General features: G+C 37.6%; 4 protein-coding genes across 6 annotated transcripts; 2 read left to right on the forward strand and 2 right to left on the reverse strand.

Moving 5' to 3' along the window:
- The first annotated feature begins 264 nt into the window (after window positions 1-264).
- Window positions 265-5,655, forward strand: LOC135776233 (succinyl-CoA:3-ketoacid coenzyme A transferase 1, mitochondrial). The gene is made up of 17 exons (XM_065286792.2): window positions 265-461; window positions 1,344-1,455; window positions 1,683-1,773; window positions 1,956-2,091; window positions 2,253-2,402; window positions 2,677-2,783; window positions 3,074-3,134; window positions 3,222-3,329; window positions 3,424-3,523; window positions 3,623-3,717; window positions 3,939-3,987; window positions 4,107-4,179; window positions 4,331-4,406; window positions 4,495-4,584; window positions 4,683-4,763; window positions 4,845-4,946; window positions 5,282-5,655. The coding sequence occupies exons 1-17, from the start codon at window positions 357-359 to the stop codon at window positions 5,315-5,317; spliced, it is 1,572 nt and encodes a 523-aa protein (XP_065142864.1). The 5' UTR covers window positions 265-356; the 3' UTR covers window positions 5,318-5,655.
- A 493-nt stretch (window positions 5,656-6,148) lies between these two features.
- On the forward strand, window positions 6,149-13,771 carry c7b (complement component 7b). Its single transcript, XM_065286786.2, has 18 exons — window positions 6,149-6,416; window positions 6,880-6,941; window positions 7,024-7,099; window positions 7,181-7,322; window positions 7,839-7,974; window positions 8,082-8,220; window positions 8,385-8,519; window positions 8,601-8,844; window positions 8,924-9,037; window positions 9,139-9,305; window positions 10,534-10,762; window positions 12,035-12,206; window positions 12,289-12,376; window positions 12,497-12,629; window positions 12,750-12,938; window positions 13,033-13,126; window positions 13,221-13,402; window positions 13,493-13,771. Exons 2-18 carry the CDS (start codon window positions 6,880-6,882, stop codon window positions 13,660-13,662), a joined length of 2,472 nt encoding a protein of 823 aa, XP_065142858.1. The 5' UTR covers window positions 6,149-6,416; the 3' UTR covers window positions 13,663-13,771.
- Window positions 13,772-13,814: 43 nt separating this feature from the next.
- c6.2 (complement component 6, duplicate 2) lies at window positions 13,815-21,547 on the reverse strand. 3 transcript variants are annotated; one of them, XM_073812630.1, is made up of 18 exons: window positions 21,397-21,547; window positions 20,898-21,079; window positions 20,662-20,818; window positions 19,997-20,141; window positions 19,725-19,869; window positions 18,690-18,828; window positions 18,364-18,555; window positions 17,992-18,232; window positions 17,772-17,894; window positions 17,502-17,668; window positions 17,030-17,255; window positions 15,615-15,783; window positions 15,418-15,535; window positions 15,193-15,325; window positions 14,909-15,103; window positions 14,701-14,788; window positions 14,339-14,580; window positions 13,815-14,133 (listed from the first exon to the last, which is right to left on the reverse strand). In XM_073812630.1, the coding sequence occupies exons 2-18, from the start codon at window positions 21,041-21,043 to the stop codon at window positions 13,952-13,954; spliced, it is 2,808 nt and encodes a 935-aa protein (XP_073668731.1). In that variant the 5' UTR covers window positions 21,044-21,079; window positions 21,397-21,547; the 3' UTR covers window positions 13,815-13,951. The 3 variants fall into 3 exon arrangements, with proteins under 3 accessions (XP_073668731.1, XP_073668733.1, XP_073668732.1); XM_073812632.1 differs by having other exon boundaries at window positions 20,898-21,136; XM_073812631.1 differs by having other exon boundaries at window positions 20,898-21,154.
- Window positions 21,548-21,683: 136 nt separating this feature from the next.
- On the reverse strand, window positions 21,684-26,699 carry rgs7bpb (regulator of G protein signaling 7 binding protein b). Its single transcript, XM_073812633.1, has 6 exons — window positions 26,274-26,699; window positions 25,515-25,681; window positions 25,286-25,416; window positions 24,883-25,027; window positions 24,692-24,762; window positions 21,684-23,143 (listed from the first exon to the last, which is right to left on the reverse strand). Exons 1-6 carry the CDS (start codon window positions 26,682-26,684, stop codon window positions 23,052-23,054), a joined length of 1,017 nt encoding a protein of 338 aa, XP_073668734.1. The 5' UTR covers window positions 26,685-26,699; the 3' UTR covers window positions 21,684-23,051.
- Window positions 26,700-26,823: the final 124 nt, after the last annotated feature.

Raw genomic sequence — 26,823 nt, forward strand, 5'->3', positions numbered from 1 at the left:
TAAATCAGAACTGTAATATTATAAAAAGTTTTTAGTACTGTCAGTGTAATAAAGGCATACAGTCTGTAGGAACTTCATGAGCTACTTGAATTATATTGCAGTACTTTAATTTAAAGAAATAATAATTCTGCTGTATCAGTCCATTGGTTCAATATACAAGCTATTGGAGCTCTTATGAACTCCTGGATGTTATAACATCATTTTTGCATCCATGTTTCCAAAATCTATCTATATATGACAGAACCGTCCTTAAATTCCCTGAAAACCTGCCCTTTACCCACCTCTGAAACTAAGCAGGATCGATGCAGGTCCTGTGCTAGACAGTGGCTGCTCTCCTGTAATAAGTTTAAGTTGTTATGAAAATGTCAATTCAGAGATTATTATCTAGATCCGATACTTTTCTTGGAGGCAGACTAATATCATTAGGACGTCGGGGATGCATTTCTGTTTGGCATGGTGAGGTAAGTAACATGAGAACATGTAAAATCATAGAACAGTATAATTGGAGTCCTACAAAACTACATAAAAAAAAATCTTTTTTTACATTTTTAAAAGTTTATCCTTTCTCTTTAACTGTTTGTTTATAGTTATGATTTAAGAGACATCAAAGTGTGACAACCTTGTAGTAATCTTACTGTTTTCATATAAAGAGGGACATTTTTAATGTTTAAGCTAATTCAAAGTATTGATTCCTTGTTTAAACAGCGATGTTCTCAGTATGTGCAAACATTCAGATATGCACATTTTTACTTCACATGAAAAACCCTGCATTTTATTAAAACAGCTTCTGAGATTATAAAAGAAACACTTGGACAACATTATGCAATTTTACTTTGAACTTTTGTTCAGAGGTGGTTCTTGTTTATGTTGAATATTTTTAAACCTTCCTTAGAGAGCGATAGTTTCCTCTGTAGCAGGAAACAACTCTTACAGACAATAACTTCACACTCAGTGTTGTATAATTTTAGCAATGTTTTGTTGTAAAGATCCGGTAATTAAAGACAATGACATGCACTTATTTTTAGCCATGACTTAAAGTTGCATATTGCCCTTCACATGTTCAATTAACATTTATGCATTTGCCAAATGCTTTCATCCAAAGCACCTATATGCATTTAAGGTACATTTAAATTTTGACCTGGGAAATAAACCTAAAGTATAACCTTTGCACAGCCAATCCAATGCTCTGCCAATAGACAGGATCAGTGTCCCGAAGTTCATATGGTAGAATAGTGCTTGCAAAGCCAATGTTGTGAGTTTCTGGGAAAATTATAAAATATATATGTTGAATGTACTGGATAAAACTTTGCAAATACATAAAAGTAAATGATTGAAATCCACAGGCATGCAACAGCTGCCATTTCTCAACTTCTCAGTCATGGCATGCACGCTTTTTTACGGATCCCACAGAGACCATCAGAGACATTCCAGATGGCTCCAAGCTTCTTGTCGGAGGTATAAGAGCTAACTCTGATATTAATGATAATGCCACATCAAGATGAATGTGATTTCTATAGCCTACATGTATTTCTGCCTATCTGGCACACAGTCCTATCTGATAAGTTGTTCTTGCAGTTAAGTGGTATTTCCTTTCCTGATATCCTTTCCTCAGACAGAATATAATGAGTCCCCAAGCGATATTGTTGTGTGTGCTTATTTAACTCCTTTTCTGTCCCATGCAGGCTTTGGATTGTGTGGGATCCCAGAGAATTTAATCAGTGGCCTGTTGAAAACAGGAGTGAAAGGAATCACAGCTGTGAGCAACAATGCCGGGTGAGAGAGAGATCACCATTTAATAAGTCAATAATCTCAAGGCAGAAATTTTTCCAGAGAATTCCCATATGTGACCAAATGCATTGGGTTATTTGGGATCTTGGGAATCAAAGTTGCATTTAATTATAGTTTGAAAGAATAACTGGTTATAATGTGATATGTCTGATTGTTTCTGACTACAGGGTTGATAACTTTGGCCTTGGCCTGCTTTTGAAAACCAAACAGATAAAACGCATGATCTCTTCATACGTTGGGGAAAACGCAGAGTTTGAGAGGCAATATCTGTCAGGTGAACTGGAAGTAGAGCTCACCCCTCAGGTAAAAGATTCACATCATTCTCTTTTAGGAACTAGTAAAGCTTTTTCGATTTAAGACTGATACCTGTAATAGGATTAATGGTCTCATTTCTTTAGCTTTAAGCAAAGTACAGTCTAGGCTGTGTTTTGATTTTGTCCTCTATCATGATGTTTCATTTACAGGGCACACTAGCAGAGAGGATACGGGCTGGTGGTGCCGGCATTCCAGCTTTCTTTACTGCCACCGGATATGGAACCCTCATCCAGGAGGGTGGCACACCCATTAAATACAACAAGGATGGCAGCATTGCCATTGCAAGTGAAAGAAGAGAGGTGTGGTTATATATCAATGTATGGTGACATTCATTTTCACTTGACCTTTTGCTAAGGCATGTCTAAAAACAACCAATACTGGAAAAAGAATGTACACTTCACCGTGTGTCACTATAGTACTCTGGCAACATTTTACCATATTTTGGGATAAATTATGTGAAATTAAGTTTATCGAAACACACAGGACTTCAACAGATGCACATTAAAAAAGAGAAATGCTTGTATTATATTAAAGTATACCTTTATAGCAAAGATTTTTTCTCGCTCGATTCAGGTTAAAGAATTCAATGGCAGGCATTATGTTATGGAGAAAGCCATCACTGGTGACTTTGCTTTGATAAAGGCCTGGAAATGTGACAAAGCAGGAAATCTTGTTTTCAGGTAGAGATTCACAAAATTAAATGATTTGCTGGATATTGTATAAGACATATCTGTAAAATAAAAAATAATAATAAAATGAAAGATAAATGTTTTTATCATCTTGTTGTAATGCATTGTAAACAGAGAGCTGTTTACAAAATTAGATGTCTCTACTCAGTGTCCACTAGGTGTCAGTCTTCCCCTTTATTTTAATTCCAAGAAATATATTTGATTATTTAATGAAGTATAACATCACAAACTGATAAACATCCAAATTAATAAAACTCTGATGCATGTGATCATTTCTTCAGGAAAACAGCCAGGAATTTTAATCAGCCAATGTGTAAAGCAGCCAAAGTCACCATAGTGGAGGTTAGTAAATTTATTATTCATGAAATTTGTGTGCCTAATGCTGTGAACAAGAAGATACAGTTTCTTGCTTTGATTGGTGGCCCACAGGTTGAGGAAATTGTTGACATTGGAAGTTTTGCTGCGGAAGACATTCACGTCCCCAGCATTTATGTAGATCGGATAGTGAAAGGAGCCAGTTATGAAAAGCGAATTGAGGTGACTGAGACAGATGCAAAGAACATTTACAACGACATCTGAATTTTACAAGAATAAATAAGTCATGTTTAGCCTCTTATTCATCCACTTACAGAAAAGAAAGCTTCAGTGTAAACAGGCAGAGCTGGACACAGATATAACTCGTGAGAGGATCATCCGGCGAGCAGCACTGGAATTTAAGGATGGGATGTATGGTATCCTTGAGTGGCTTTACCAACTGTTAGATGAATGGATGAAATGACCATAATGTGGAACATACAGTGTGTCCTCTATGTGTCTTAACTACCCTCAAGCAAATCTTGGCATTGGTATCCCTATGCTGGCCAGCAATTATATAAGCCCCGAAATTACAGTTCACTTACAGAGTGAAAATGGGATTTTGGGATTGGTGAGCATTTGTTATTAAATAACCTGAGCAATTATGATCATTTCTGTGAAATCCAGGCTAAAATCTTAATCTAATAATGAGACGAGGAGCATTAAAACTTTTATTTCACTCATGGATTTCACATTGATTTGAATCTTTTACATGGTCTTACTCAGTCAATATTAAAGATAAATTACAAAAAAATATTTTCACAGATCCTAATCCTAATCTTTATCTTTCAGGGTCCTTATCCAACAGAGAATGAAGTGGATCCCGATTTAATCAATGCTGGTGCTGTAACACTTTTCCCCTAAACATTACAAATAAATAATGCTTTGGAAAAATTGTGAGAAACTGTACATTTGAAGAAAATACTTCTATACAGCTCAGATCATGGTACCTGTGTTCAGGTAAGGAGACAGTTACCGTTTGTCCGGGAGCAGCCTACTTTTCCAGTGATGAATCCTTTGCCATGATTAGAGGGTTTGTGTCTAAACTCATCAGTCATCTGTGATTAAACTGTATGATTAAAGAATTTTTTAATAGAAATTTTGTATATGGATAAGTTCTATGTGATTACATGATTCTTCTTCATGTTCCATTTTTTTCCTTTTAACCTCTGTACCTTGTTTAGAGGTCACATTGACCTGACCATGCTGGGAGCAATGCAGATTTCCAAGTATGGAGATCTGGCAAACTGGATGATTCCAGTATGTGGTCCATGCATGTGTCTATATATCATGCTATACATCGTAATGGTGTTTGCATGTGTTGACATGTACCTTTCATTTTGGTCAGGGTAAAATGGTTAAGGGCATGGGTGGGGCCATGGACTTGGTTTCTAGTTCTGCCACTAAAGTAGTGGTTACTATGGAACATTCTGCTAAGGTACAATAAGCTTCATATGCTACTGTCTGATTCTCACTCAAGGATGTTGTTTTAGTATTTCATATCACTTTATATTTAAATCATATTTAAATTCATAGGGTGGGAAACACAAAATCCTTGAGAAGTGCACTCTTCCTCTGACTGGAAAACAATGTGTTGATCGTATAATCACCGAAAAGGTCAGGACATCTAAAAATAGTCATTTTAATGTTACGCACATTTTCAGAAACGTTCTGATTTGTAACATCATTTGTTTTTAGGCTGTGTTTGATGTAGAGAGGAGTACAGGTTTAACCCTGATCGAGATTTGGGAAGGGCTGACCCCAGATGACATCAGAGCGTGTACTGGGACAGAGTTTCAGGTAAGTCTGTGTCATAATGAGTCGGTGACTGATAAACTCTGGTAACATATTAACTGCTGAAATGATAGGTGAAATAGAATATGAATCATACATTCAGAAAATTATAAACTTTTAAAACACTCTGCGCCTAAGACTCAAACATTATATTATTACTGTAAACTGTACCTTAATTAATGGATAAACTGAATATGATATAGATATTACAAAATAAAAGTGCCAGAGAAATAACTGCTATAAGAATTAAAAATATAGACAGCTATTGTGATTGTCGAGGTTGTTTTGTAAAAAGATGTAAAACTATATCTTACATAATAACTCAATTTGATGTTTGCTAGGTGTCTCAACACTTACAACCAATGCAGCAGATATGAGTCAGTTTGCTGAGGACTGGACTGCCTTAATATCAACTCTTCATGCAAATTGTTACTTTGGGGATGTGGCATATGAACCATAGACCGATATGAACACATTATGCAAATGAACGACCCATCTTTATCCTTAGACTGGCACGTGTTCATTGCAAAAAATTATCTTTTTAATGTATGAGTTGACACACTGCTTTGTGATGAAACAACAGCAATATCCATTTTAGTAGATATGAGTCTTAAGAAAAAACGTAATGGAATATGTATACATAATTTTGCGTAGTGTGACCATTTTTTTATTTAAATGACACAATTTGAAATAAACAATGATTTGTTAAATGTTTTACCTTGTGAGCCTTATAGTGTGTGTATGAGAGTTAATTTCAAGCAGGCATGATTTGGAAAAGTGTGAATGTTTATGGGTATCTGGGATGTTGAATTGACGCTGTTGCGCATGCGCAGAAAGGGGCGCGCCGCCATGAGACAAACGCTCGGTGAGTCAGTAAATAAAGTCGGCCAAAGACGTGATATTTCCCATCGTGTAGGCTATGCCTGCATTATTCTAATCCTTTTGAAAATTAAAGCATCTTCAGTTAAACAAAGTAAGTAGCCAACTTAAATGACTGTGTGAAAAACATTCTAGAACGATCCGTTATATTTAGTGGATCTTAGCTCATAGAATTTTGACCCCAGTGTTCCTCTGGTATTATGAAGTTGAACAACAAACATTGCTCAACTCTCTAAAGATAGGGGTCGGTGTGTTCTATAAAACACTATTTCACAATACTAATACCCTTGTTTGTTTGTTTTTTACATTGTAGTAGCGGCAAAATGTACACACTTTTGACTGTAGTTTGCCTACAGCTTTGAAGAGTACGTTAGGTCAGACAGTGAAATGTGAACAAATATTCCCAACAAAAGTTGCCAAGCGAGGCAGCACTAAATGTTCACGGACAATGGCATTGAGTCATGCTGGGAATTCCTGTCCAACAGTAAATTGCTGATGTCATTATCTCTGTAAGAGCTGCAGTATATGAACAGGACTCCCACGGTATAGCACAAACCTCAAACCTGCCTTTACAGTACAGACTTCTACAGAATAAAGGTAAGGATAACTTCACGCAGATACAGGCATAAAATTGTAGTCTGGAGTAAACATTGCTTCAGTCATCGCCTGTTTTTTTATAGCAGCAACTAATTTTATGACTAAAACAAACTTAACATTTTTGCACAATAAATAGGAAAACTGTTGTAGTAAACATATTTTAACATTAATTAATCATTTAATGCATGCACAATTAACTTACATAATTTACATTAAGGTGTAATAGTAATAATAATGTATTTTATTTGGAAAGCACTTTTCAAAGTTAAAAACAATCGCAAAGTGCTAAACTTGTGTCTCAAGGAAAGTGTGTTTAAGTTAACCACACAAACACTTTTAATAATAAATCCAAATCCATGTCTTTATTACAGTGAGTCAGGTTTTAGGACTGAACAGTTATATACTGAGCAGAAAGCGATAATAACAAGTATTGTACTGAAGTTATGGCCGATTATGTTTTCAGATGTGCACAGCTGTTGCTCCGTCCAGCATATTAGTCCTGCTTACGGTTCTGCCGTATATCTGGTAAGTGCTTAATGAAAACTAAATTCTTGCCAGTGAACAGTACTATTTTCTTTTATCAGCACTGATTACTTTTTACTATAAGGTGTGAACAGCCAGTAAACTGCAGATGGGGACCTTATGGGGAATGGTCAGATTGTGACGGCTGTACCAAGACACAGGTTTATGTCTTTTAAGTTTTCAAGGTTATTTATATGGATGAATCTGCCACAACTAAATGATGACTCCCGCATTTTTCTCAGGTTCGAACACGTCATATAGAGATATTCTCTCAGTTCGGAGGCAGTTCTTGTACAGGGGATGCCATTCAGAGACAAAACTGCGTTCCAAAGAAAAGCTGTCCCTTACAGGAGGGATGTGGAAACAGGTTTCGTTGTACATCTGGTATGTAATGTCTGACAAAAATATTGAATTGGATTATGTTACATGTGTCATATGTCAGTGTTTCTCAACCCTGGTCCTCAAGGACCCCCTTCCAGAAAGTTTTAGATGTCTCCTAATTTAAAACACCTGAACTAACTTATCAGCCTCCTTCTAGAATGTCTCCCTAACAAGCTAATAATTTAAATCAGGTGCGTTAATAAAGGGGACATCTAAAACATTCTGGAAGGGGGTCCTTGAGGACCAAGGTTGAGAAACACTGTCATATGTGATCCTGCCTGTGAAATCCAGGGTAAAGTCTCGTTATCTAATTATAAGATTAGGAACATTGAAGATAGATTTTGCTCATTAATTTCAATCTTTGACATGACCTTAATCAATATTAAAGGATGTAGGATGACTTTATGCAAGGAAATCACATACCTGTCAATGACACACATGTGCTCGTGAAATAAATCTATTTGTTATTAGTCTCAAAAAATCATCACAGAGTGTTAAACAGTGTTTATGGGTCTGTAGGTCAATGCATTAGTGAATCTCTGGTGTGCAATGGTGATCATGACTGTGAGGATGGTTCAGATGAACAGCGATGCAGTGGCTCTATAGTGTGCACTGAGCAAAAGTCACCGCCCAACTCTGACCTTACAGGACGAGGGTAAAAATATACCTCTCTTACTTTCATAATAAGCGAAATAATCATATTAAAGCAAAAGTTTAACCAGAAATGTAATTATTTTCTCACATAATAATGGCACTGAAAAGGTTTGATGTGTTGACGGGTGAGCTGAAAGCTGGAGTCATTAACACTCGTAGCTTTGGTGGGCTGTGCAGAAAAGTGTTCAGTGGAGACCACAGAGATTTCTTCAGACTTCCACAGAGTATGCTCAGATATACGTTTCAGGTGAACAATAGAGTTTAGGCAATGTTATAATAAAAGCTACTCTGTAAAAAAATTTTATTAAAGTGAAAGTAACTTAAAAATATTTAAGTTAATTTTATATATGTTTTGCGATGTATAAGACGATTTTGCTTGCCAAATTATTAACAGTGTCTACATTTTTTTAGGTCAGTGTTGAAAATGATTTCAGTGAAGAGTATTATGACAGCTCTTGGTCCTACATAAGACATCAAGAGGATAGAAAGCAAATTAGGGGAGGCCACGACCATAAAACCTTTCATAATGAACTCAAACAGGATAAGGTAAAGTTCAAGTAGACACATTCAAATTAAATGTACTGAATTTAATATGACATCTACTAAAACATATCTTCTGTCTTAAAGGCATATCACCTGCTAATCATTAAGAATGATGTAGAGGTGGCTCAATTTCAGAATAGTGCTCCTCAGTATCTCCCTCTATCTGAAGACTTCTGGAAAGATTTATCTGCCCTGCCAAGCACATATGACCCAGCGGCCTATCGTTCCTTTTTACAACGCTATGGTACCCATTACATGGAAGAGGGCACTTTAGGTGGCCAGTACCGAGCCCTGCTGGAGCTGGATGCAAATTCTATGATGGAGATGAGTATGTATCAATAACTTTTCATCTGTCAACATTTCCCATGACATTTTGTTTTGCTTAAAGTTGCTTCCTTTTATTGCAGGTAGAACAGATGTTGATTTCCACCAGTGTATTACACGTGTGAAGCGACGCCTCTTCTATAAGAAAAGAACAACCAAGTGTGTGAAACTGATGAACACAATTGAGAATCTCAATAGTAAGTCTAAATGAATGTACATTTAGATCACATTTGAGTCTTGGGATCAGAATAATCATGAAGTTTTTTGTTCAATTATCATATTTTTAAATGTTTTTCAGAAAACAATAATCGTCAGATGGAAGTCAAGACAGACATTATTGGAGGGCATACTGCGTATATTGGTGGTCTTAGTGTCCTAGACTTGGAGAATCCTGACAATAACAAACAGATGTATTCAAAATGGGCAGGTTCAGTGAAGGACTTTCCTACAATTATTAAACAGAAGGTATGTGAAACAATTTTGGCAACTGATATGTACACTCACCTAAAGGATTATTAGGAACACCTGTTCAATTTCTCATTAATGCAATGGTGTAATGATGTGGGGGATGTTTTCTTGGCACACTTTAGGCCCCTTAGTGCCAATTGGGCATTGTTTTAATGCCACGGCCTACCTGAGCATTGTTTCTGACCATGTCCATCCCTTTATGACCACCATGTACCCATCCTCTGATGGCTACTTCCAGAAGGATAATGCACCATGTCACAAAGCTTGAATCATTTCAAATTGGTTTCTGGAACATGACAGTGAGTTCACTGTACTAAAATGGCCCCCACAGTCACCAGATCTCAACCCAATAGAGCATCTTTGGGATGATGTGGAACGGTAGCTTTGTGCCTTGGATGTGCATCCCACAAAAATCTCCAACAAATGCAAGATGCTATCCTATCATTATGGGCCAACATTTCTAAAGAATGCTTTCAGCACCTTGTTGAATCAATGCCATGTAGAATTAAGGCAGTTCTGAAGGCGAAAGGTGGTCAAACACAGTTTTAGTATGGTGTTCCTAATAATCCTTTAGGTGATACCAATATGTAATATGCACTCTTTTGTACCAACATGTACCTCTGAGGTACTAGGTACTACTACTACTAATCTTTAGGGGCATGCATATATGTAAAAATATCCTACCTGGCACAGGTTATGGTTTATTATTTATTTAAAGTGTTACTGTAGGTTCACACCAGCCGCGGAAGAGGCGGCAAAAACGCGTGAACCGCGTCCAGTTTGCCGCTTGAACATTTTGAGTTTACTCGCTTAATCCGCGCGTGAAATTCTAGTCATTCGAGAAATTCACGCGGAAATCCGCGTCATGGGAGGGGCTTCTGCGACTCCGCGGAGACTACACCACTCCGCTCGCTTCCTGTAATCACGTCACTACTACAGCAAGCTCCTGATTGGTTAACGCGGCGCGGAATTCCGCCAAAGTTCAGATTTTTGAACTCGCGCGTTTCCCGCTGCAACGCTCAATTCGTGCGGAACGCTCCGCGCCTTCCGCGCGTTCCGCGACATCCGCGCCGCGGCTACCGCGTGTACCGCGCTGCAGGATGCCTAATCGCGTGTTTGCATTGACTTAACATGTAAATCATCCGCGCTTGCCGCCTCTTCCGCGGCTGGTGTGAATCCACAGTTAGAGTTTATGATAAGTAAGAATTATTGTATATATTCTTAGTTGCGACCACTGTATGAATTGGTCAAAGAGGTGACATGTGCTGGACTGAAAAAACTTCACCTGAAGAGGGCCCTAGAAGTCTATTTGGAGGAGCAGAGCCCCTGTCACTGCAGGCCGTGTCAAAACAATGGTAGGCCTGTGCTTACCGAAGGCCTGTGTACCTGTGTGTGTAAGCCGGGCACCAGTGGAAATGCCTGCCAGAACGGTCATGTGATTGGAGGACAACCAGGTAAGGCACCCATAGTTCTCATCATTAAATATAGAGCACAAGCAGTTGCCCCTTGACCAACTTGATATTAGAGTTGAACTTGATAGTTGTTAGGGTAAAGCTAGTCTCAGCCTCAGACGTCACGCCCACAGACTGTTGGCTAAACGTCTGATGATTTTCGTACACTTTTCTGGAAACCCTGTGAGATTGTCAAAGGAGACGCAAGTGTCGCGATTAGTTTCGGTCCCTGGAAAAAAGCTCTGACGTTCCATTGAGAAAGAGAATCAGTCGTTTTCACATAGATAATAATGACCAGTTATCATTATCAAATATGCAAAGTTCGCGGCATAGACTCTCTAAAAGAAGTCCAAGAGTTTTGCTTGAGGCAGTTAGTCCAAAAGTTCGGTTCTCCTGAATTGCTTGTATGTATTAAAAAGTGGAGAGATATGCTTTAAACAGATGTTTAACGGGAGCGTCTCATTCGTGTGGCTGTTGATGAAGTGCACAACATTGTTCTATGGTGAGTAATGTTGTTTATTTAGATGCTATTCGGTTGGCTGGCTTGTTGCTAGCCGGCTTGTTATTGTGGGGAGTCCGAAACGTGACGCTAGACGAAACAAACTGTGATTGGTTGTTTGACATGTCGGTCAAACAGCTCGTGGGCGGGCTTTGTCCAGAAAAGCAGCGAAAAAATTACGCGAGACTAGGGTAAAGCTGATGAGCATTACATTTATTGCTGAATAAATTAATGTAAAATGTCGTCTTTTATTGGGCTACTAATATAACTGGAATGTGTGTACATCGTTTTAAATGTTAAAACCTATGAAGAAAAGACTAGTAACCCATACAGCAAAAAATATATTTTCAGATTAATTGTAAATAAAAAATTATATTTACAAACATGTATTTTTCACCAATATATTTTTGGCCATTTTTTATATTTTGAAATATATGTAAACAATAAATATATTTTGAAGCCTTTTGTATTCACGTCGCATTGAAAGACAAACTTTGTGTGTTACACACCTGTAAGCATAACGGGTATGAAAAGACATTTAGAAATGTATGTTAATTTATGGAGGTTAAAAAATATATTTTATTAAGCCTTACTTTCTACAAAATGTATTTAGCATATACCTGTATTTAACTTTTTTATGGTAATAATTGTACATATTAGGACCTTTTTAAAAGGTACAGTCCCAGTGACAACTTTTCTACCTTTTCTTTGAGAGTGCATGCTTGTTGTTTGTCATAGTCTCAAATATATAATGAATAAAACTGTTAATGTTTAAGGAGTGATTGAAGGTGGCTGGAACTGCTGGTCTGCCTGGAGCAGCTGCTCTCAGGGTCAAAAGTCAAGGACTCGTTCATGCAATAATCCTGCTCCTAGAAATGGAGGCAAGCATTGCATAGGGGAGACCACAGAGCACAAACGCTGTGAAGACCCTGATCTTGAACATTTAAAGTAAGAATCAATCATTTCTGTATTTTATCTCTTTATAATATGAAACCGATATTTGACCTAGTATTATGACATAATATTCTAGAATGATGGAGCCCCACTGCTTTGATTTCTCACTGACACCAGTAAAGTCATGTAAAAGTCCACCTCCTTTGAAGAATGGATTTGTTTTGGTAAGTGATATTGATTTGACTTATTTAATGCTTTTTAGCTATTAGTGTTCCTGTTGCTTAACTAGTTAATGATCAAATAGCATTGCAATAGCGTTGCAATATTGTCATTTGTGTGCTTAGGATCCAAAAGACATCTATCCAGTGGGCAGTAAGATTGAGTACACCTGTACAGATGGACATGATCACATTGGGGACCCGATTGCCGAATGTACAGAGAACCTGACTTGGAAGACATTTCCTATGGAGTGCAAAAGTAATCAATTAAATTATATTTTGTGATTTTGTATTTTATAATGTTGCTTGCCCATGCAAAAACTACCTGCCTGTCAAACGAATATGTGCTTTTATCTTCTCCTTAATCCACATTCACCAGAAACTGCATGTGACCCTCCACCCGTTCTGAATAATATCATTGCCACACCCTCAAAACAAGCCTATTTGATTGGGGAGAGCGTGTCCCTGTCATGCCCACCTGGGATGCAACGAGAAGGGGAAGCAGAAATCTTGTGCCGTCTTGGCCTTAGCTGGTATCCAGCACCTAAGAATATCAGATGTCAACCAGGTATAGTGCAATATCCTAAATGCATTAATGCAACATCAGGTACTTGGTTTGGAAACATTTCTTATTTGTTGTTGTGACTTTTATGTCCGATTAGTGGAAACAGTTCCCACCCAACCAAGCCTGCTGTGCAAACCATGGGAGAAACTGGGAAAGGGTCAGTGTGTTTGCAAAATGCCATATGAATGCAAGTAAGTCCGGCAAGGATAAGATAATGACCATTTAAATGATAAAAAAACAAAGGCTTTAAGCATTTATGATAAATTTCTATATTATGTCAACCAGGGCGTCACTCCAGGTTTGCGCCTCGGTACGTCCCGGTCGAGTAACCCGAATGAGCGTCTGCCAGCTTGGAGCTATGCAGTGTTTGGGACAAAAACCCTCTCTGCTACAGGACAATGCATGCGGTTGGCCAAAAACCCCATTTAAATCTTGTCAAGACTGTCATCAATGGGAGACATGTGACGGTAGGCCTCTTTAATATACAGTACGTGTACAGCCATCAGTTTTATATAAACAATGATGATAATACAATATTCTTAAACATGTATCTCTAGGGATGAAATGTGAATGTAAAGATCCTGAGGACTGCACTGTTGACTCCGCCCACCTGTGTGTGTCTGTAATGGGCGGAGCTTCTGAGATGATCTCAGAGTGTGAGGCGGGAGCTTGGAGATGTAAAGGAAAAGAGATCACAATACTCAACATTGGAGACTGTCAGATATAAAGACTTCTCATTATCTCAGTGTTGTAACTGCCTTGTATGATGTTGTAATATGTACTAAAAATGTATTGTTGTTCTTTTATTATTTTTTTTATAAAAATGTTGTAAATAAGTTTATATTACTTACATGGTGTCTAAAAAAGACTAAAAAAATATTAAGACAGTTAAATTTTATTAAGACGTTTAATGGAGTTTAAATACAAAAACTAAGTCAAATTTTTTTCTGGTGTTTTATATTTATGCAATATTTGCGTCTGTTAAAATTTTTATGTAAAAAAAAAAAGATTTACAATTAAGCACTCAAGCAAGGACCTTCATTCAGTATGTCAAATTCCATCTTGTTGCACTTCATTGCAGCCGTAAAGCATAGGTTCATGGTCCGTGTGCTCTTCACCCTTATGATATTCAGGCAGTAGAAATGTTTTCCATCTTTTGAGCAATCTTTTGGGAGTTTGCACTCACATTTATTTGACACTATAAAGAAAAGACAGCAACACAAATGCCATATGCCAAATGTTAGTTCAACTTGACAAGAAAAAGCAGCCTCTATATACCATATTTAAACTTTTTTTGCAAACCCAGACCCAAGTGTATTTTGTTATGCGTGGTTTTTCTGTTGCTTAGATGCTGATATTATACTCCATGTAAAAGCATAGTTGATTCATAATAAAAGCTATACCTGAGCATGTCTCCCACTCGTAACAGGTGTCTGATCCACAGGACTCCTGTACTGAGCTCTGCTCGGATACACGGGCCCTGAATTTGGCCCAGTCCAGGCTGTGTGCGTCAGTTTTGCATGGTCCATTATTCATAAAGTATAATTTGTCTCCGTGACATCGGCTAGCATGAAAGGCACAGGAGGACATCATAAAGGCAGCTTCTTTCGAAGCATCAAAAATGCACAAATCTGCCCTATAACCTCTGCAAAAAATACAAAGGCACACAATGATATAAGGTTCCCAGCAGACTGCAGCATAAACTCAAATAAAAACGATCAAGCAAAATTTGACACAGAAAACACAAATCTTATCACAAACATACTTGCAGTTGTCTTTGGACATACAGCTACATTTAATCCCATCATGTATTTCTCCAGGTTTACAGTTGGTGTCTGGCACGAAAGGCTTATCTGTATAGGACAAAAAAAAATGTGTGTTATTAATTTCACCATGTTTACATTTAAAAAATACAAATAAATGAAAAGTACACAAAATGGCACAGTAAATAATAATGTATTTGGTCAGGGTACCAATTTTGCAGTGTATGTCCTCTGGAATGCTTGGTTGCCAGGTGAGACTGTTTCCACAAGTGTAATACTGAGGACCTGATGGGCTCATACCGCTATCTGAGCAGGTCAACATGAAAGCACTTCCCACTGTATACTCGCTTTTGTCTGGGTATAGCATCATATCGTGAGCCACTGTTGGTTTGGGGCAAACTTTTTCTGAAATCACAGAAAAATGTTCAAGGTGAACATTGCATGGAAAATACACAATGTTTACTTTATGAATGGTGGCATTTACTATGACTTACTAATGCACTTTCCCTTCGGAGTCTCCCAGGAACCACTCTGAAGACAATGAATTAGCTGGTATCCATCCAGCTCGAAACCAGTAAAGCAAACAAACTCCTCATGATCCCCATAATCGTATACACGTTTGTTAATCTGAAATTAGGAGAGAAATGTGGAAGAATATGAGCATTAACATTTGAAGGACTTTTTTGGGACTTTTTTAGGGAGAGCAAATGTCTCCTCACCCTAAGGTGGCTGTTGGCAGGTGGTTTGGGTTTTGGACACCCAGTTACTCCTGGAGGCAACTTACTCTCACTGTCCCCTTCAGTCACAAAGTCATCGTCATTAATACACACATTTTGCCTGTGATGAGAAATAGGGAGTAGAATGAAGAGCATTGTGATCTCAAAGACTGCAATTGTGTAAAGATATAGGCACTTACTCCTGGAAAATAGAGATGGTACACTCCTCCACCTCTTTCTCTGGACCTTGGCACGGTTTGCCCCCTCGCTGAGGTGCAGGGTTGGTACAGGTGCGCGAACGATGTTTCTTTAAGGTAGCGTCACAGGTACTCCAGGGACTCCAACATGTCCAACGGCCATCAACTGCCTCTGAGGAGTGAACAGAACATACTGAAATTTTACTTCCCACCCTTTAGTCAATGTGTAATGTGCACCACTTAACTAACAATTAACAGTGAACTGTCAAATGTCAGATTTTTTTAATGTGCCATTTACTCTTTAAATCATTATTTCATAAAGGTAGAAGGGTCATCAGTTTCCCAGAATCTTAGCAAATCCTAGTTGGTTCTTTAGGGGTGCACCAATATATCGTCCGATGATTCTTGCTATGCAAATTACGTTGAAATGCCGTTACATCCAAAAGCCAGGGGGCGCTCTCGTGCAGAAACTCAGCATGCGCTGTAGACGAAGAACCATACACACGCAGCTCCAGGAAATGGCTTAAGGATATATTTATATTGCTGTTCTTCAAACCTTTTCAGGTATTTTTATGATAATAAAGAACATGTATAAAAATTATGTTTGAAGTGTGTTGCTTTTTCAAATGCATGTTATAAACAACTCAAACTAACAGTGATTTAGTGATTTGATCGATAAGGACTACATGAAATAGCTGTGAATATTAACGTTTTGCGATTCAGAATAGTTATCGGCCACGTATTATTAGTGTATTTCGGCATTTATTGATGCACCCCTAGTCTTTAGTACCTACACTCTCAGAAATAAAGGTACAAATGTTGTCACTTGGAGATATGGTGGCCATTCGTGCCAGTTACGCCGGACACATCCCGAACATGTTTTCGGGTGGGTTCTCCGGAAGTCGCGTTGGTCGACCGCATACGTCATCAAGGTTTAATATTTCGGGTTCAATTTCAGAAAAGCAAGCGTTACATTTCAAGGTAAGAATGAAACTAGAATGATTGTATGTCTTAAAAGAAACAAATCATACTTTTTTAATGTATTTTAGCTGAAATGTGAGAACCTCGATGACGTATGCGGTCAATCAACGTGACTTGAACCGAAAACATGTTCGGGACGTGTCCGGCGGAACTGGCACGAATGGCCACCCTGCTTGGAGACTACCTTTTAAAAAGGTCCAAAATTTTACCATTTTGGTACAGATATATCTGAGGTATCAGTATGTACCTTTTATGGACCAATTTGTACCTTTGAGGTATCAATATGCAGCTTTTAGGTACAAAAGTGTACCGCCCCAGTGACAACTTTTGTAGTTTCTTTTACCTTTTTCTGAGAGTGTAGGATTAAACCTTTGACCTCACCAGCCAAAATTTTTAACCATAATTATGCATATGGATTTATATGCACGTATGTAAACCTGAAGTGTAGTCCTGGGCTCGTTTTTCACAGTTTGATCCATAGGTCCCAGTCTGGCAAATGCAAATGCACTCGGTTCCAGAGAGAGCTGGTCGTGCGTTGTTAGCGCAGGGAGCACACTTGCAAGAGTCAAATTCAGTCAGATAGTCTATCAGTGCCTTATGAAGATGCCGTCTCTTTGTCGTTGCACAAGGAAGACCTCGCACCAAATCCACTATAGGCAACAGCTGGTCAAGACATATAAAGACAAAAATGTATTGCTTTTTATTATCATTGTGTATCTCAACCAGGGGTCGGGAGACATAGGGGCCTCAAAAATGTCTTAGGAGGCCTCAAGACTCAAGTTTCAAAACACATGTATGTACCATGTCTTAGGCCTTTAAAAATTGTAAACAAAAGTTAAGATCCACAGTATTTGACAGGTAATTTTGTGGCATTTTTAGATCACACACATTTTTATTTTTCCTCCTAACCTCAAAATCTATAACAACTGGATTTTCTATTGCAGACTGGACCCAGTTGTCGTAAGTAGTGCTGGTTGGTGATACGCCTTTTTTTTCCCAGGCCAGCGCTGCTGTAAATTGAGATTTACCTCCTTGCACTGATGTTAAAACCTTCTCTGATGTTTTAACAATCGACCCTGACAAGCATGAAAAAAAATTCTCATTTCAAAATTGCGTTTACGTATCTTAAAGCAGAAGAATTGTATAAATGCTTAATAGTGAATGTATAAAATGTTTTACCTTGATATTCAGTGTTTATTTTAGTTGATCCACAGGTGGAACTGTGTGATTCTCTATTATAAAATATAGTAAAGAGGGTGTTATCTTGACTTAGGCAGTTTTTTGTTTCCTCTTCTGTCAGTCCTGTAAGAAGACAAAGGTTTAGCACACTTTTCACGTGTTTAATGAATTCTGCATGTCCAAGATTTGTGTGTATGTTATGCAAAAAACATTTCCTCACCAGATGTTTTTAGTTCTTCTCGATTGAATTGAAACAGGAGGTCATACCTCCCCCCTAATGTCCCAGAGCTGAAATAATGTGTCCCAAACTTCTGAAAGATTTGTCTATAAAGGGCATAATTGTACTCTAATGGCAGACCGTTTAGATACTCAAGGAATGGATCTGACAAGTAAAGGTCAGATGATTTAGTTTTGAATGTCGATGTGGCAACAACCTGATGTACCCTGTAAAACTCAGAGTCCTGCATAAAAACATAAAGTATATCAATGAGAAATAAAAACAAGTGTATTTTCTTACCATATTATTATATAGGTTAAAAATATTGTTTTAAAAATATAACAGTATAATTTGCAGTTTGAAAAGGTTCCTTGCCTTTTGCTGAGATGCTTTGATTGCCTCCTTGAAATTGCGATTTAATGACCCGGAAAAAATAGCCAGCAACAGTCTATGAATATCTGTTATATCTTTTGCAATTTTAGATGGATCTGACTGTGAATCTTTGGCTAAGGTGATTTTCTCAGGTTTGATTACAATCTCCTTCTTAATGTCCTCAATATATTCAACCTGGAATTAAGTAAAACACTGTGATCAAAATATTTCATTTGTTTTTAAGAAATTTGTTAAAAAATGCATTAATGCTCTATGCACAAATGATCTGTAGTTAGTAATGCCAGCAAAATGTACACACAAAAGCCCACCTTGATGTTAAACTTCTCAATGTTGGCAGGGATCCGGTAGTACTTCCTATTAGGACCTTGCTTCTCTATTGTGCATTGCCCACCCATGAATGTGTTATCCAGAACAGCACCCCTCATCTTCTCTGCCACAGCATCAAATCTGATCGAAATAAACTCATAAGGGACACAATCTCAAATCCGCACACCTGTTAATTTGATAGGTTAAATGGATATTCCACTTTTTTTAAATATACACATTTTCCAGGTCCCCTAGAGTTAAACATTTGATTTTTACCGTTTTGGAATCCATTCATCTGATCTCCGGGTCTGGCGCTACCACTTTTAGCATAGCTTAGCATAATCCATTGAATCTGATTAGACCATTAGCATCACGCTAAAAAAATAACCAAAGAGTTTTGATATTTTTCTATATAAAACTTGACTCTTCTGTAGTTACATTGTGTACTAAGACTGACAGAAAATTAAAAGTTGCGATTTTTTTAGGCAGATAAGGCTAGGAACTATACTCTAAAAATGGCGTAATAATAAAGGACTTTGCTGCTGTAACATGACTGCAGGAGGCGCAATTATATTACTCAGCAGCAGCCATAAAAAAGCCCCCTTAGTAACTTTCAATGGCAGGGGACTATTTTCGGGCAGTGTGTAATATCCCTACGCCTGCTCCAGCTATCTCACATCAGCAAAGTCCTTGATTATTACGCGAGAATAAGAGTAGAGTTCCTAGCCATATCTGCCTAGAAAATCACAACTTTTAATTTTCTGTCGGCCTTAGTAGACGATATACCTACAGAAGAGTCAAGTTTTAAATAGGAAAAATATCAAAACTCTTTGGTTATATTTTAGTGTGATGCTAATGGTCTAATCAGATTCAATGGATTGTGCTAAGCTATGCTAAAAGTGATACCGCCAGACCCAGAGATCAGCTGAATGGGTTCCAAAACGGTAAAAAAATCAAATGTTTAACTCTAGGGGAGCTGGAAAATTAGTATATTTTCAAAAAAAGTAAGGTGTCCCTTTAATCTGGTGTTTGCTTACCCATAACCAATCAGATCTGCTCCAGGAACAGGCTGAAAATTGTCACGTGCACACACTGGCTTTAATTTCCCACAGTCCCTCTCGTCAGAGTTGTCACCACAGTCGTTCTGCTTGTTACACTCCAAAGTAGAGTTTATACATCTTCCTTTGGTGGCAAAGTTTTGGGTATTGTAAATAAGCAAACTATTAAACTTATCATATTATAACATAGGTGGCAAATATTATAGCATGTCCTGTAAAGTAATGAGGGATGTTAAAGGTCAATACTGTACCAGTGTCACACTTGAACTTGTCTTTACAATTGACAGGCTCAATCCTGCATTCCGTGGAGGGGTGACAAGGTCTTTCCTCTGTAAGAGATTCACTACAGTCTTCCCCACCAAACTGAGCTGGCGTCAAAACAGACCTGGTCCTGAGCTAAATCACACACAAACACAGCTAAAAGACTATAGCATAACATGAGAAGCATCAAAGATTAATTTCACTCATAGATATCAATCTTTGACATTACCTTAGAATTAAAATATCAATGTTATATTTATATCAGAATGTTTAGGCTGATTATTAAAAAAACAGTAAATCCCAAAAAATTACTTTACTTAGGTTTTCACAGTCTGAGTAATTTTAAAGCAACGCCAAAGAGTTTTTTTAACCTTAAAATAACGTTTCCCACTCAAAACAGGGTGAATGGCACTTTCACATTCGCTTTGCAGCCCTCTATCGGCCAAAGCCGCACTAAAGAAGTTTCCAACCGTCCTGTAGTTCGAGTGAAAACTACAAAAACTTGCTTTACGGCAGACCTACAATCCAATCAAAGCCAGCTATGCTGCAGTATTTACGACAGTGCTAATGAACAATTATGCTTCTAACCTGTAGGGGGAGCAAAGAGCAATAACTCTTCAGTGTTGCTTTAAGTACTCATTTCTGTTTTACTCACCGATTTTTTGGCACACGGTGAGCACTCTGACCAATCTCCAAACTCAGTCAGTTGGCAGTTTATTGGACAAGTCTCAACATTGCATACTCTGCTCTCATATGTCTGACAGTACTGTGCACAATTAGCTTTGAACCAGTGCTCATCATGGCGAACAGCCCTGCATCAGCAAACGTATAGTCCATCAGTAACATAAATTATAAAAGAGAAAGCTACATTTCATGTTAAATAAAGCTTACCTGCTACGTTGTTGGGTTCCAGAGTTACATGTTTTGGTGCAATATGACCATGAGCTCCATGGATAGTGGTCGCAGAAACACCCCATGATGGGGGTGACTGAAGCAAGGATGCAGAGTAGGACTAAAGGTCCTGTAGTACGATCCATGGAGAAGATGGACTGTCTGAACTTACCAGCTTAGGACTGAGCAGAATTGAAACTATTGAAGCTTTGATGATATCCACAGATGTTTTGTTTTTTCTATTTGCACATGACATACTGTACATGTAAGTTATATTTTCTTAATGTATTGTGTCATTAAATCAATAAAAACTTTCAACATTTATGCTAGAAACTGAATTAACAGTTAAATATGTTTATAATAAAAATGTTTAAACCAAATAAAAACTGCTAAATTGTACCCTACCCATCTGACATTAGATTTCTAGTTAACTCTTGACCTCACAAATTCTTTGAGAGGAAATCTAAAAAAGCATTTGAAGCTGCTGAATAATACTTACATGTCAATTTCAGACCCTTCCAAAATATGTATGCACAATCACACCAGATCACTTACAGTCTGTGTTCCCAATATCAACATGCAATAAAATGCAGAAGAAATATTATCTCTCTCTTGAACTAACTGGGTGAATTCCTTTTAAATTCTCCTTCTCTTTCACAATTCGTCCATCCCCTTTGTTTCCAGTAAATCGCTGCAGCTGGAAGTCTTCACTTTGACAACAAGACAACCCCCAACTAGAACATGGGAATGTGGGAGCGGTTACAATGAGACAGTTTAACACTAAAGAAAGGTTGTTGGTACTTTTATTTATTTATGTCATTTTAAGAATAAACATCACTGATTTTTAAAGGGTAAGTTCATCCAAAAATGAACCAAAATGTATTTTCAATGCTTCAACAAATTCTAACTGACCCATTGATGTCACATGGACTACTTTGATGATGTTTTTATTACCTTTCTGGACATGGACAGTATACCGTACATAGATTTTCAATGGAAAGTCAAAATGCTCTCGGACTAAATCTAAAACATCTTAAACTGTGTTGCGAAGATGAACGGTGGTCTTGCGGGTTTGGAACGACCTGAGGGTGATTCATTAATGACATTATTTTCATTTTTGGATGAACTAACCCTTTAAGGACGAAACACAACGGCCTATACTTTAACAAAAACTATTTTGAATATTTATACAAAAAGCTGAATAATTATACAATTAAACAAAACAATACATAAAACAAATGTGTTTATTATTATTAAAAAATTATTTATAGCTTGATATGAGCTTTAACTCCTGACAAACAAAAAAAAACATGCTGCAAACTCTTCTTAAACTGTTATATGCATACAAACATGGTGTTTTGAATGGATAAACGAAAAATACATCTTTAAAATTAATTATAATAAATACAATGTTTTATTTACAATTATTTGTATTATTTACATCAATTTATTTTATTGTGTTTACATTTGTTTCAAGCTTAGAATAAAACAGCAATGGCTTTAGTGCAGAGCGCTCCTGTGCCCTTAAAACTAATACAAGTCTTTCAACATTTCCTCTGTATGGAAGACTAAATTAAAAGCATTGCACAGTGACTAAGGGGCAGCTTCCCTGACAGGGATTAGACTAGTCCCAAACTGAAAACTACTTGCACTGACATATCTTAAAATACATCAGTGCCCTTTGTTTTGCCTCAAAATGCACGCCAGTTATGTTTTTAGTAATGTTTGTTAAAACTAGTTATATTTTAGTCCTGGCTTAAGCTAATCGCTGTCTGGGAAACCACCCCTATATGTTTGTAAGAGAATATATTAGCCTATATTCCCTTACTCAATTATATAAAATAAGAAAAATGTGAGAGATGTTGGTATTTGTGGATATAAAGATTTCATTATCAGTTTACAATCATATGGTTTCACAACAAATGACGCAGAGAACAAACCCTTTGGTAAATATTAATGGACTCTACTTGATTTTACTGATAGGAACTTCATTTTGATTCAACTGGATTCTGTCCGCCAACACAAGGGAGAAAGTAGTTTTGAGACTTTCCAGGGAAAACTACATTAGCCAAACTAATGTCAAGAGATATGAAAGCGATGAATGAAGCACTGATCAATGATTAGAAAAGAAGACTTGACAGTAATATTGAAGGTTCAGCCAGACACAAGGCAACAAAGCCCAGAGAATCGCCTCTTCCTCTGCCTCACCAGGGGATAAGGAGTTAAATTTAGCAGGCTGCTGTCATCTACACAAATAAAAGGGCACTATTAAATTAAGCCACAAGATAAAAAATTATAAATTATTTATGTATAAACTAGGGCTGTCAACCGATTAACCTTTTAAACAGATTAATCACATCATTTTTGTGTGATTGATCGTGAAGAATCGCATTCTAATTGTGAAAATTATTTTTGTCAATTACTAAATGCTACAAAGTAAACCATCAGACTGAATTTAGTCACTTAATGCATTTAAAGGTAAATACATGCGCATTTTTAGAGTAAAAATAAGTGATAATATCTATGAGCAACCGTATGCACTTGGTAACAACTTCGTGCTATATTAGTAAAATATAAAATTTTGTGTAATATTGTCTTTTTGTAAATATCGGCCTAGATCGAACTTGACCTATTCTATACATTCTGCACAAAGTAGGCTAATTTACATTGCACTCGTCCATATGCTGTAAATATTTAGTTTACCACCGTATTTACTTGCTTATATTCTGTACTCAGCTGATTACATTGTTATATCATATTTTTGTATGTGCCTGTGTATGTGTGTACTCCTGAGAGCTAATATTCTGTCGCACAACTGTGCAATGACAAAAAAGGTAAATTTCTAAAAATATAGGCTACATATGAAGAGTTTGGTTCCAATATGTGATAAACGCCATTAGTTACCACCAAAATCAGTTTTGTATCAGGTCAGTATTAAAAGTAAATTCTTAATTTTACACAAAATGCAATATCCGCCGTGTTATTTTATCATCTTTTCTCCTTTTTTCCCAAAACGTCAGTCCTCCTTCTCTGCAGAATGCAATAAATTCGCTCAACAAATCACAGTGCACCATTCCACACATTGTAAACAACAATGGCGGTGCTTTGAATACACACGTAATCCTAGTTTTCCTTATCTACTTTGTACTTCGTGATCAACAAACAAACAAAAACAAAATAATGATGGCATTGATAAACCTGTGGTGGTTTTCACTCGGGAGATGGAAAAATGCCAGCTGTTGCTTGTTCTCCTGACAGCATCAAGCTTCTGTCATGCTAAAACATTGACCCCAGATCTTATGAAAAACTTTCCATTATTTTACTCAAAGCCAACGCAAATCGAGCAGGACCAAAACATTTTACAGCTGTTGCTGTCAAAAAGTTAAGCAACGACGTCCCAAGGATGACAGCAGCAATGACAGTTTTCTTAATATGACAAAGTAAGTGTTTTAATTAATGCCATTAATGTTTATTTTTTACCAGTGTATACCACTAGTCAACTAAATTAGTATAAAATGGCAAAGATGAATGCACATTTATATATTAATTCAATTAATTTTTTTGTGGAAAAAAACAGTTTTTTAATAATAAATCTTTGAAAATCTAATTATGGATTTGAATTGTTTTGTGTTTTATAACCTAAAGATGCTATGTGAAAATTTGTAACCAAAAATAGTGGTTTTCATCTTGTAACTTTTTTGTTATAGAAAACACATTTTTACCAAAATTATTAAAAATTGATTTATTGCGTTTTGGAACCAAATTCTTCATATATACTTTGAATTTAGACTCACCTTGGTTTTTCAATGGTAAAGGCATCGTCTCCCTGAGTTTGCTTAATAGGTTCCTCATTTCACGCATATCACTGAAAGAAATTTCACATCTCAAATTTCACAGCACAGAACATGACCTAAAACTCTCAGGCCATGAGATATAAAACACATCAAACTATATCTTTCCAAATCCATAAATATAATGTTGTTACCTCTCTATGTTTTCAATGTCTGTACACACAAGCCAAGATTCCTGTGGGAAATCTACAGGTGATGACGACCTGTCTTCAAGCATCGGTACATCAGAGCTTTCATCCACCCTGAAGTCCGTATTTGGCTCAGGACACGTGTCATTTCCTACAGTATAAGCAAAGAAAAGTTTATTATAGTTAATGACGTGTAGCTATAAAACTACACGTTGTTTGGACTTACACAAAACAAAATATACACTCAATGAGGGCTGTTTAATATTTAAAGTGTTGTTTCGTAAATACCCTGTCAAATAAAGTGCAACAGCAGTATTTCACCATGCAGTAAGCTATATTAGCTTTATGTACTCGGGTCTGTTTATTTGAAGAATTTGCTGCCCTCTGCTGGCTGTCATTGACACAACACCTTTCCTATGAAGCTGCAGCACACCCAGCAGACACATCGACTTGAGCATCTCTGTAACGTACATCTCCAGGCAGCACTGAAGCTGGATGAATAACCTGCATATTTCTGGGTGGATTTCACCATCCTCTGGCCTACGACGAAATACGCATAGAGAGAGAGAAAAAAACGGGTTAAAAATGAATCATCACATCACGACAGCCTCTCATCATTCACAAACGGAGATGCTTACCCAGATATTGCGATGAGGTTGTGATAGGCGCACTGGGCTACTGCGCATCCTTTGATGCGAGTCTTGTTCATCTGTGCCCTTAAAGCAGGACAGTCAACTGTATTTTCACCAATAGAGATGACCTGCTCGCGATGGAGGGCCACGAGAGTGTTGAACTCCTGGACCGTCTAAAATTGAGACAAACCCTCATCAGTGTAGCCTACCTCTCAGTTTATTTTTAGAAAATATGCATGTGCGCGTGTAAACACGAATTTAGCTGCCATTACCTAGGCTAGCGGCCACATAGCAACACATAGAATTGCACTCATGCAAAACACACAGTAAAATGAGCTGTTTTGTCTGTGTAAATCACGCTAAATTATCTTTATGTATAAAATGTGATATATAAACAAACTTCCCTTCCTTATATATATTATTCTATGCAACAATTGTTGGATGGATGGCAAGCATTTGTTGCATAAGAAAATATAATGCCTATATATAATTGCTAATAATAAAAATCGGTAATGTAAATTTAGCTTGCTTGAGTTATTTATCAGATTAATCTCCAATAAATAACAGTTCGTGCGACTCTCAGTAATACATTTATATAATGATGGGTTTTCGCCACTTTAAACCTGTGAACTTTGCGCAAGAATCTAACCAATGTGTAACTAAAAATCCATTAATAGCCTTCGCACCTGTCACCTCTAGCTCCTACAAAAACACAGCTTCTATGGTGACAACATTCCTAACGCGGCCGTTGTGCAACAGACTCACCAATCTACAGTCATCCATCGCTCGCTGGGCTCTCCGCGCGCTCTCGGTGCTCTCTCGACGCTCCGGGTCCCGCAGTGAAGGCTTGCCGATGTGAAAGATGTTGGCTGCGGATCTGGGGCGGTGCTTTCGCCCGTTCGGTGCAGAACACATGCATACGCATCCACGGATACAACAAACCCGCAGAGAAAAGCTCTTCTCAGTCCGTTTGCGCGTGAAGATGCTCGAATGCGGGTCGTTTCTTAGCTGTCGTAGATGAGTGATGAGACGCGAAGCGTGCGAGCAAGCGAGCGTCCGCGACGCTTCCTCTGCATGTCCTCCGCGAGCAGGAGAGTCACCTTCACCCCTGTTGAGGGCCGAGCGCCGACGGAGCTCAGCTGAAGACTTAAATTCAATGCGCTTTTGTGTGGGCATCTCTAAAATGAATATCTGCATACATTTTCAATGTTCGTAACACGAACTCATATACATTAAAAATTAATGTGCCATAAAGGAGTTTTCGCTGCAATGACATATACATTAATTTTTTTGTTCCACAAAGAACCTTTTTAAG

The sequence above is a fragment of the Paramisgurnus dabryanus genome, chromosome 18, assembly GCF_030506205.2.
Source record: "Paramisgurnus dabryanus chromosome 18, PD_genome_1.1, whole genome shotgun sequence".
Taxonomy (NCBI): Eukaryota; Metazoa; Chordata; class Actinopteri; order Cypriniformes; family Cobitidae; genus Paramisgurnus; species Paramisgurnus dabryanus.

What these genes read in the sequence shown, in the direction of transcription:
- LOC135776233 (XM_065286792.2), top strand. Translation starts at nt 357, where the DNA reads ATGAAAATGTCAATTCAGAGATTATTATCTAGATCCGATACTTTTCTT. An exon ending in TCCCGATTTAATCAATGCTG is followed by an intron (nt 3,988 to 4,106) that starts GTGCTGTAACAC and finishes ACCTGTGTTCAG; the next exon opens with GTAAGGAGACAGTTACCGTT. An exon ending in TGGCAAACTGGATGATTCCA is followed by an intron (nt 4,407 to 4,494) that starts GTATGTGGTCCA and finishes CATTTTGGTCAG; the next exon opens with GGTAAAATGGTTAAGGGCAT.
- c7b (XM_065286786.2), top strand. Translation starts at nt 6,880, where the DNA reads ATGTGCACAGCTGTTGCTCCGTCCAGCATATTAGTCCTGCTTACGGTT. An exon ending in CAGGTTTCGTTGTACATCTG is followed by an intron (nt 7,323 to 7,838) that starts GTATGTAATGTC and finishes ATGGGTCTGTAG; the next exon opens with GTCAATGCATTAGTGAATCT. An exon ending in TGTGATTGGAGGACAACCAG is followed by an intron (nt 10,763 to 12,034) that starts GTAAGGCACCCA and finishes TTAATGTTTAAG; the next exon opens with GAGTGATTGAAGGTGGCTGG.
- c6.2 (XM_073812630.1), bottom strand. Translation starts at nt 21,043, where the DNA reads ATGGATCGTACTACAGGACCTTTAGTCCTACTCTGCATCCTTGCTTCA. An exon ending in TCAAAGCATCTCAGCAAAAG is followed by an intron (nt 18,233 to 18,363) that starts GCAAGGAACCTT and finishes GTTTTTATGCAG; the next exon opens with GACTCTGAGTTTTACAGGGT. An exon ending in ATGTCCAAAGACAACTGCAA is followed by an intron (nt 14,581 to 14,700) that starts GTATGTTTGTGA and finishes TATTTTTTGCAG; the next exon opens with AGGTTATAGGGCAGATTTGT.
- rgs7bpb (XM_073812633.1), bottom strand. Translation starts at nt 26,684, where the DNA reads ATGCCCACACAAAAGCGCATTGAATTTAAGTCTTCAGCTGAGCTCCGT. An exon ending in CGATGGATGACTGTAGATTG is followed by an intron (nt 25,682 to 26,273) that starts GTGAGTCTGTTG and finishes TCTCAATTTTAG; the next exon opens with ACGGTCCAGGAGTTCAACAC. An exon ending in GACATTGAAAACATAGAGAG is followed by an intron (nt 24,763 to 24,882) that starts GTAACAACATTA and finishes AATTTCTTTCAG; the next exon opens with TGATATGCGTGAAATGAGGA.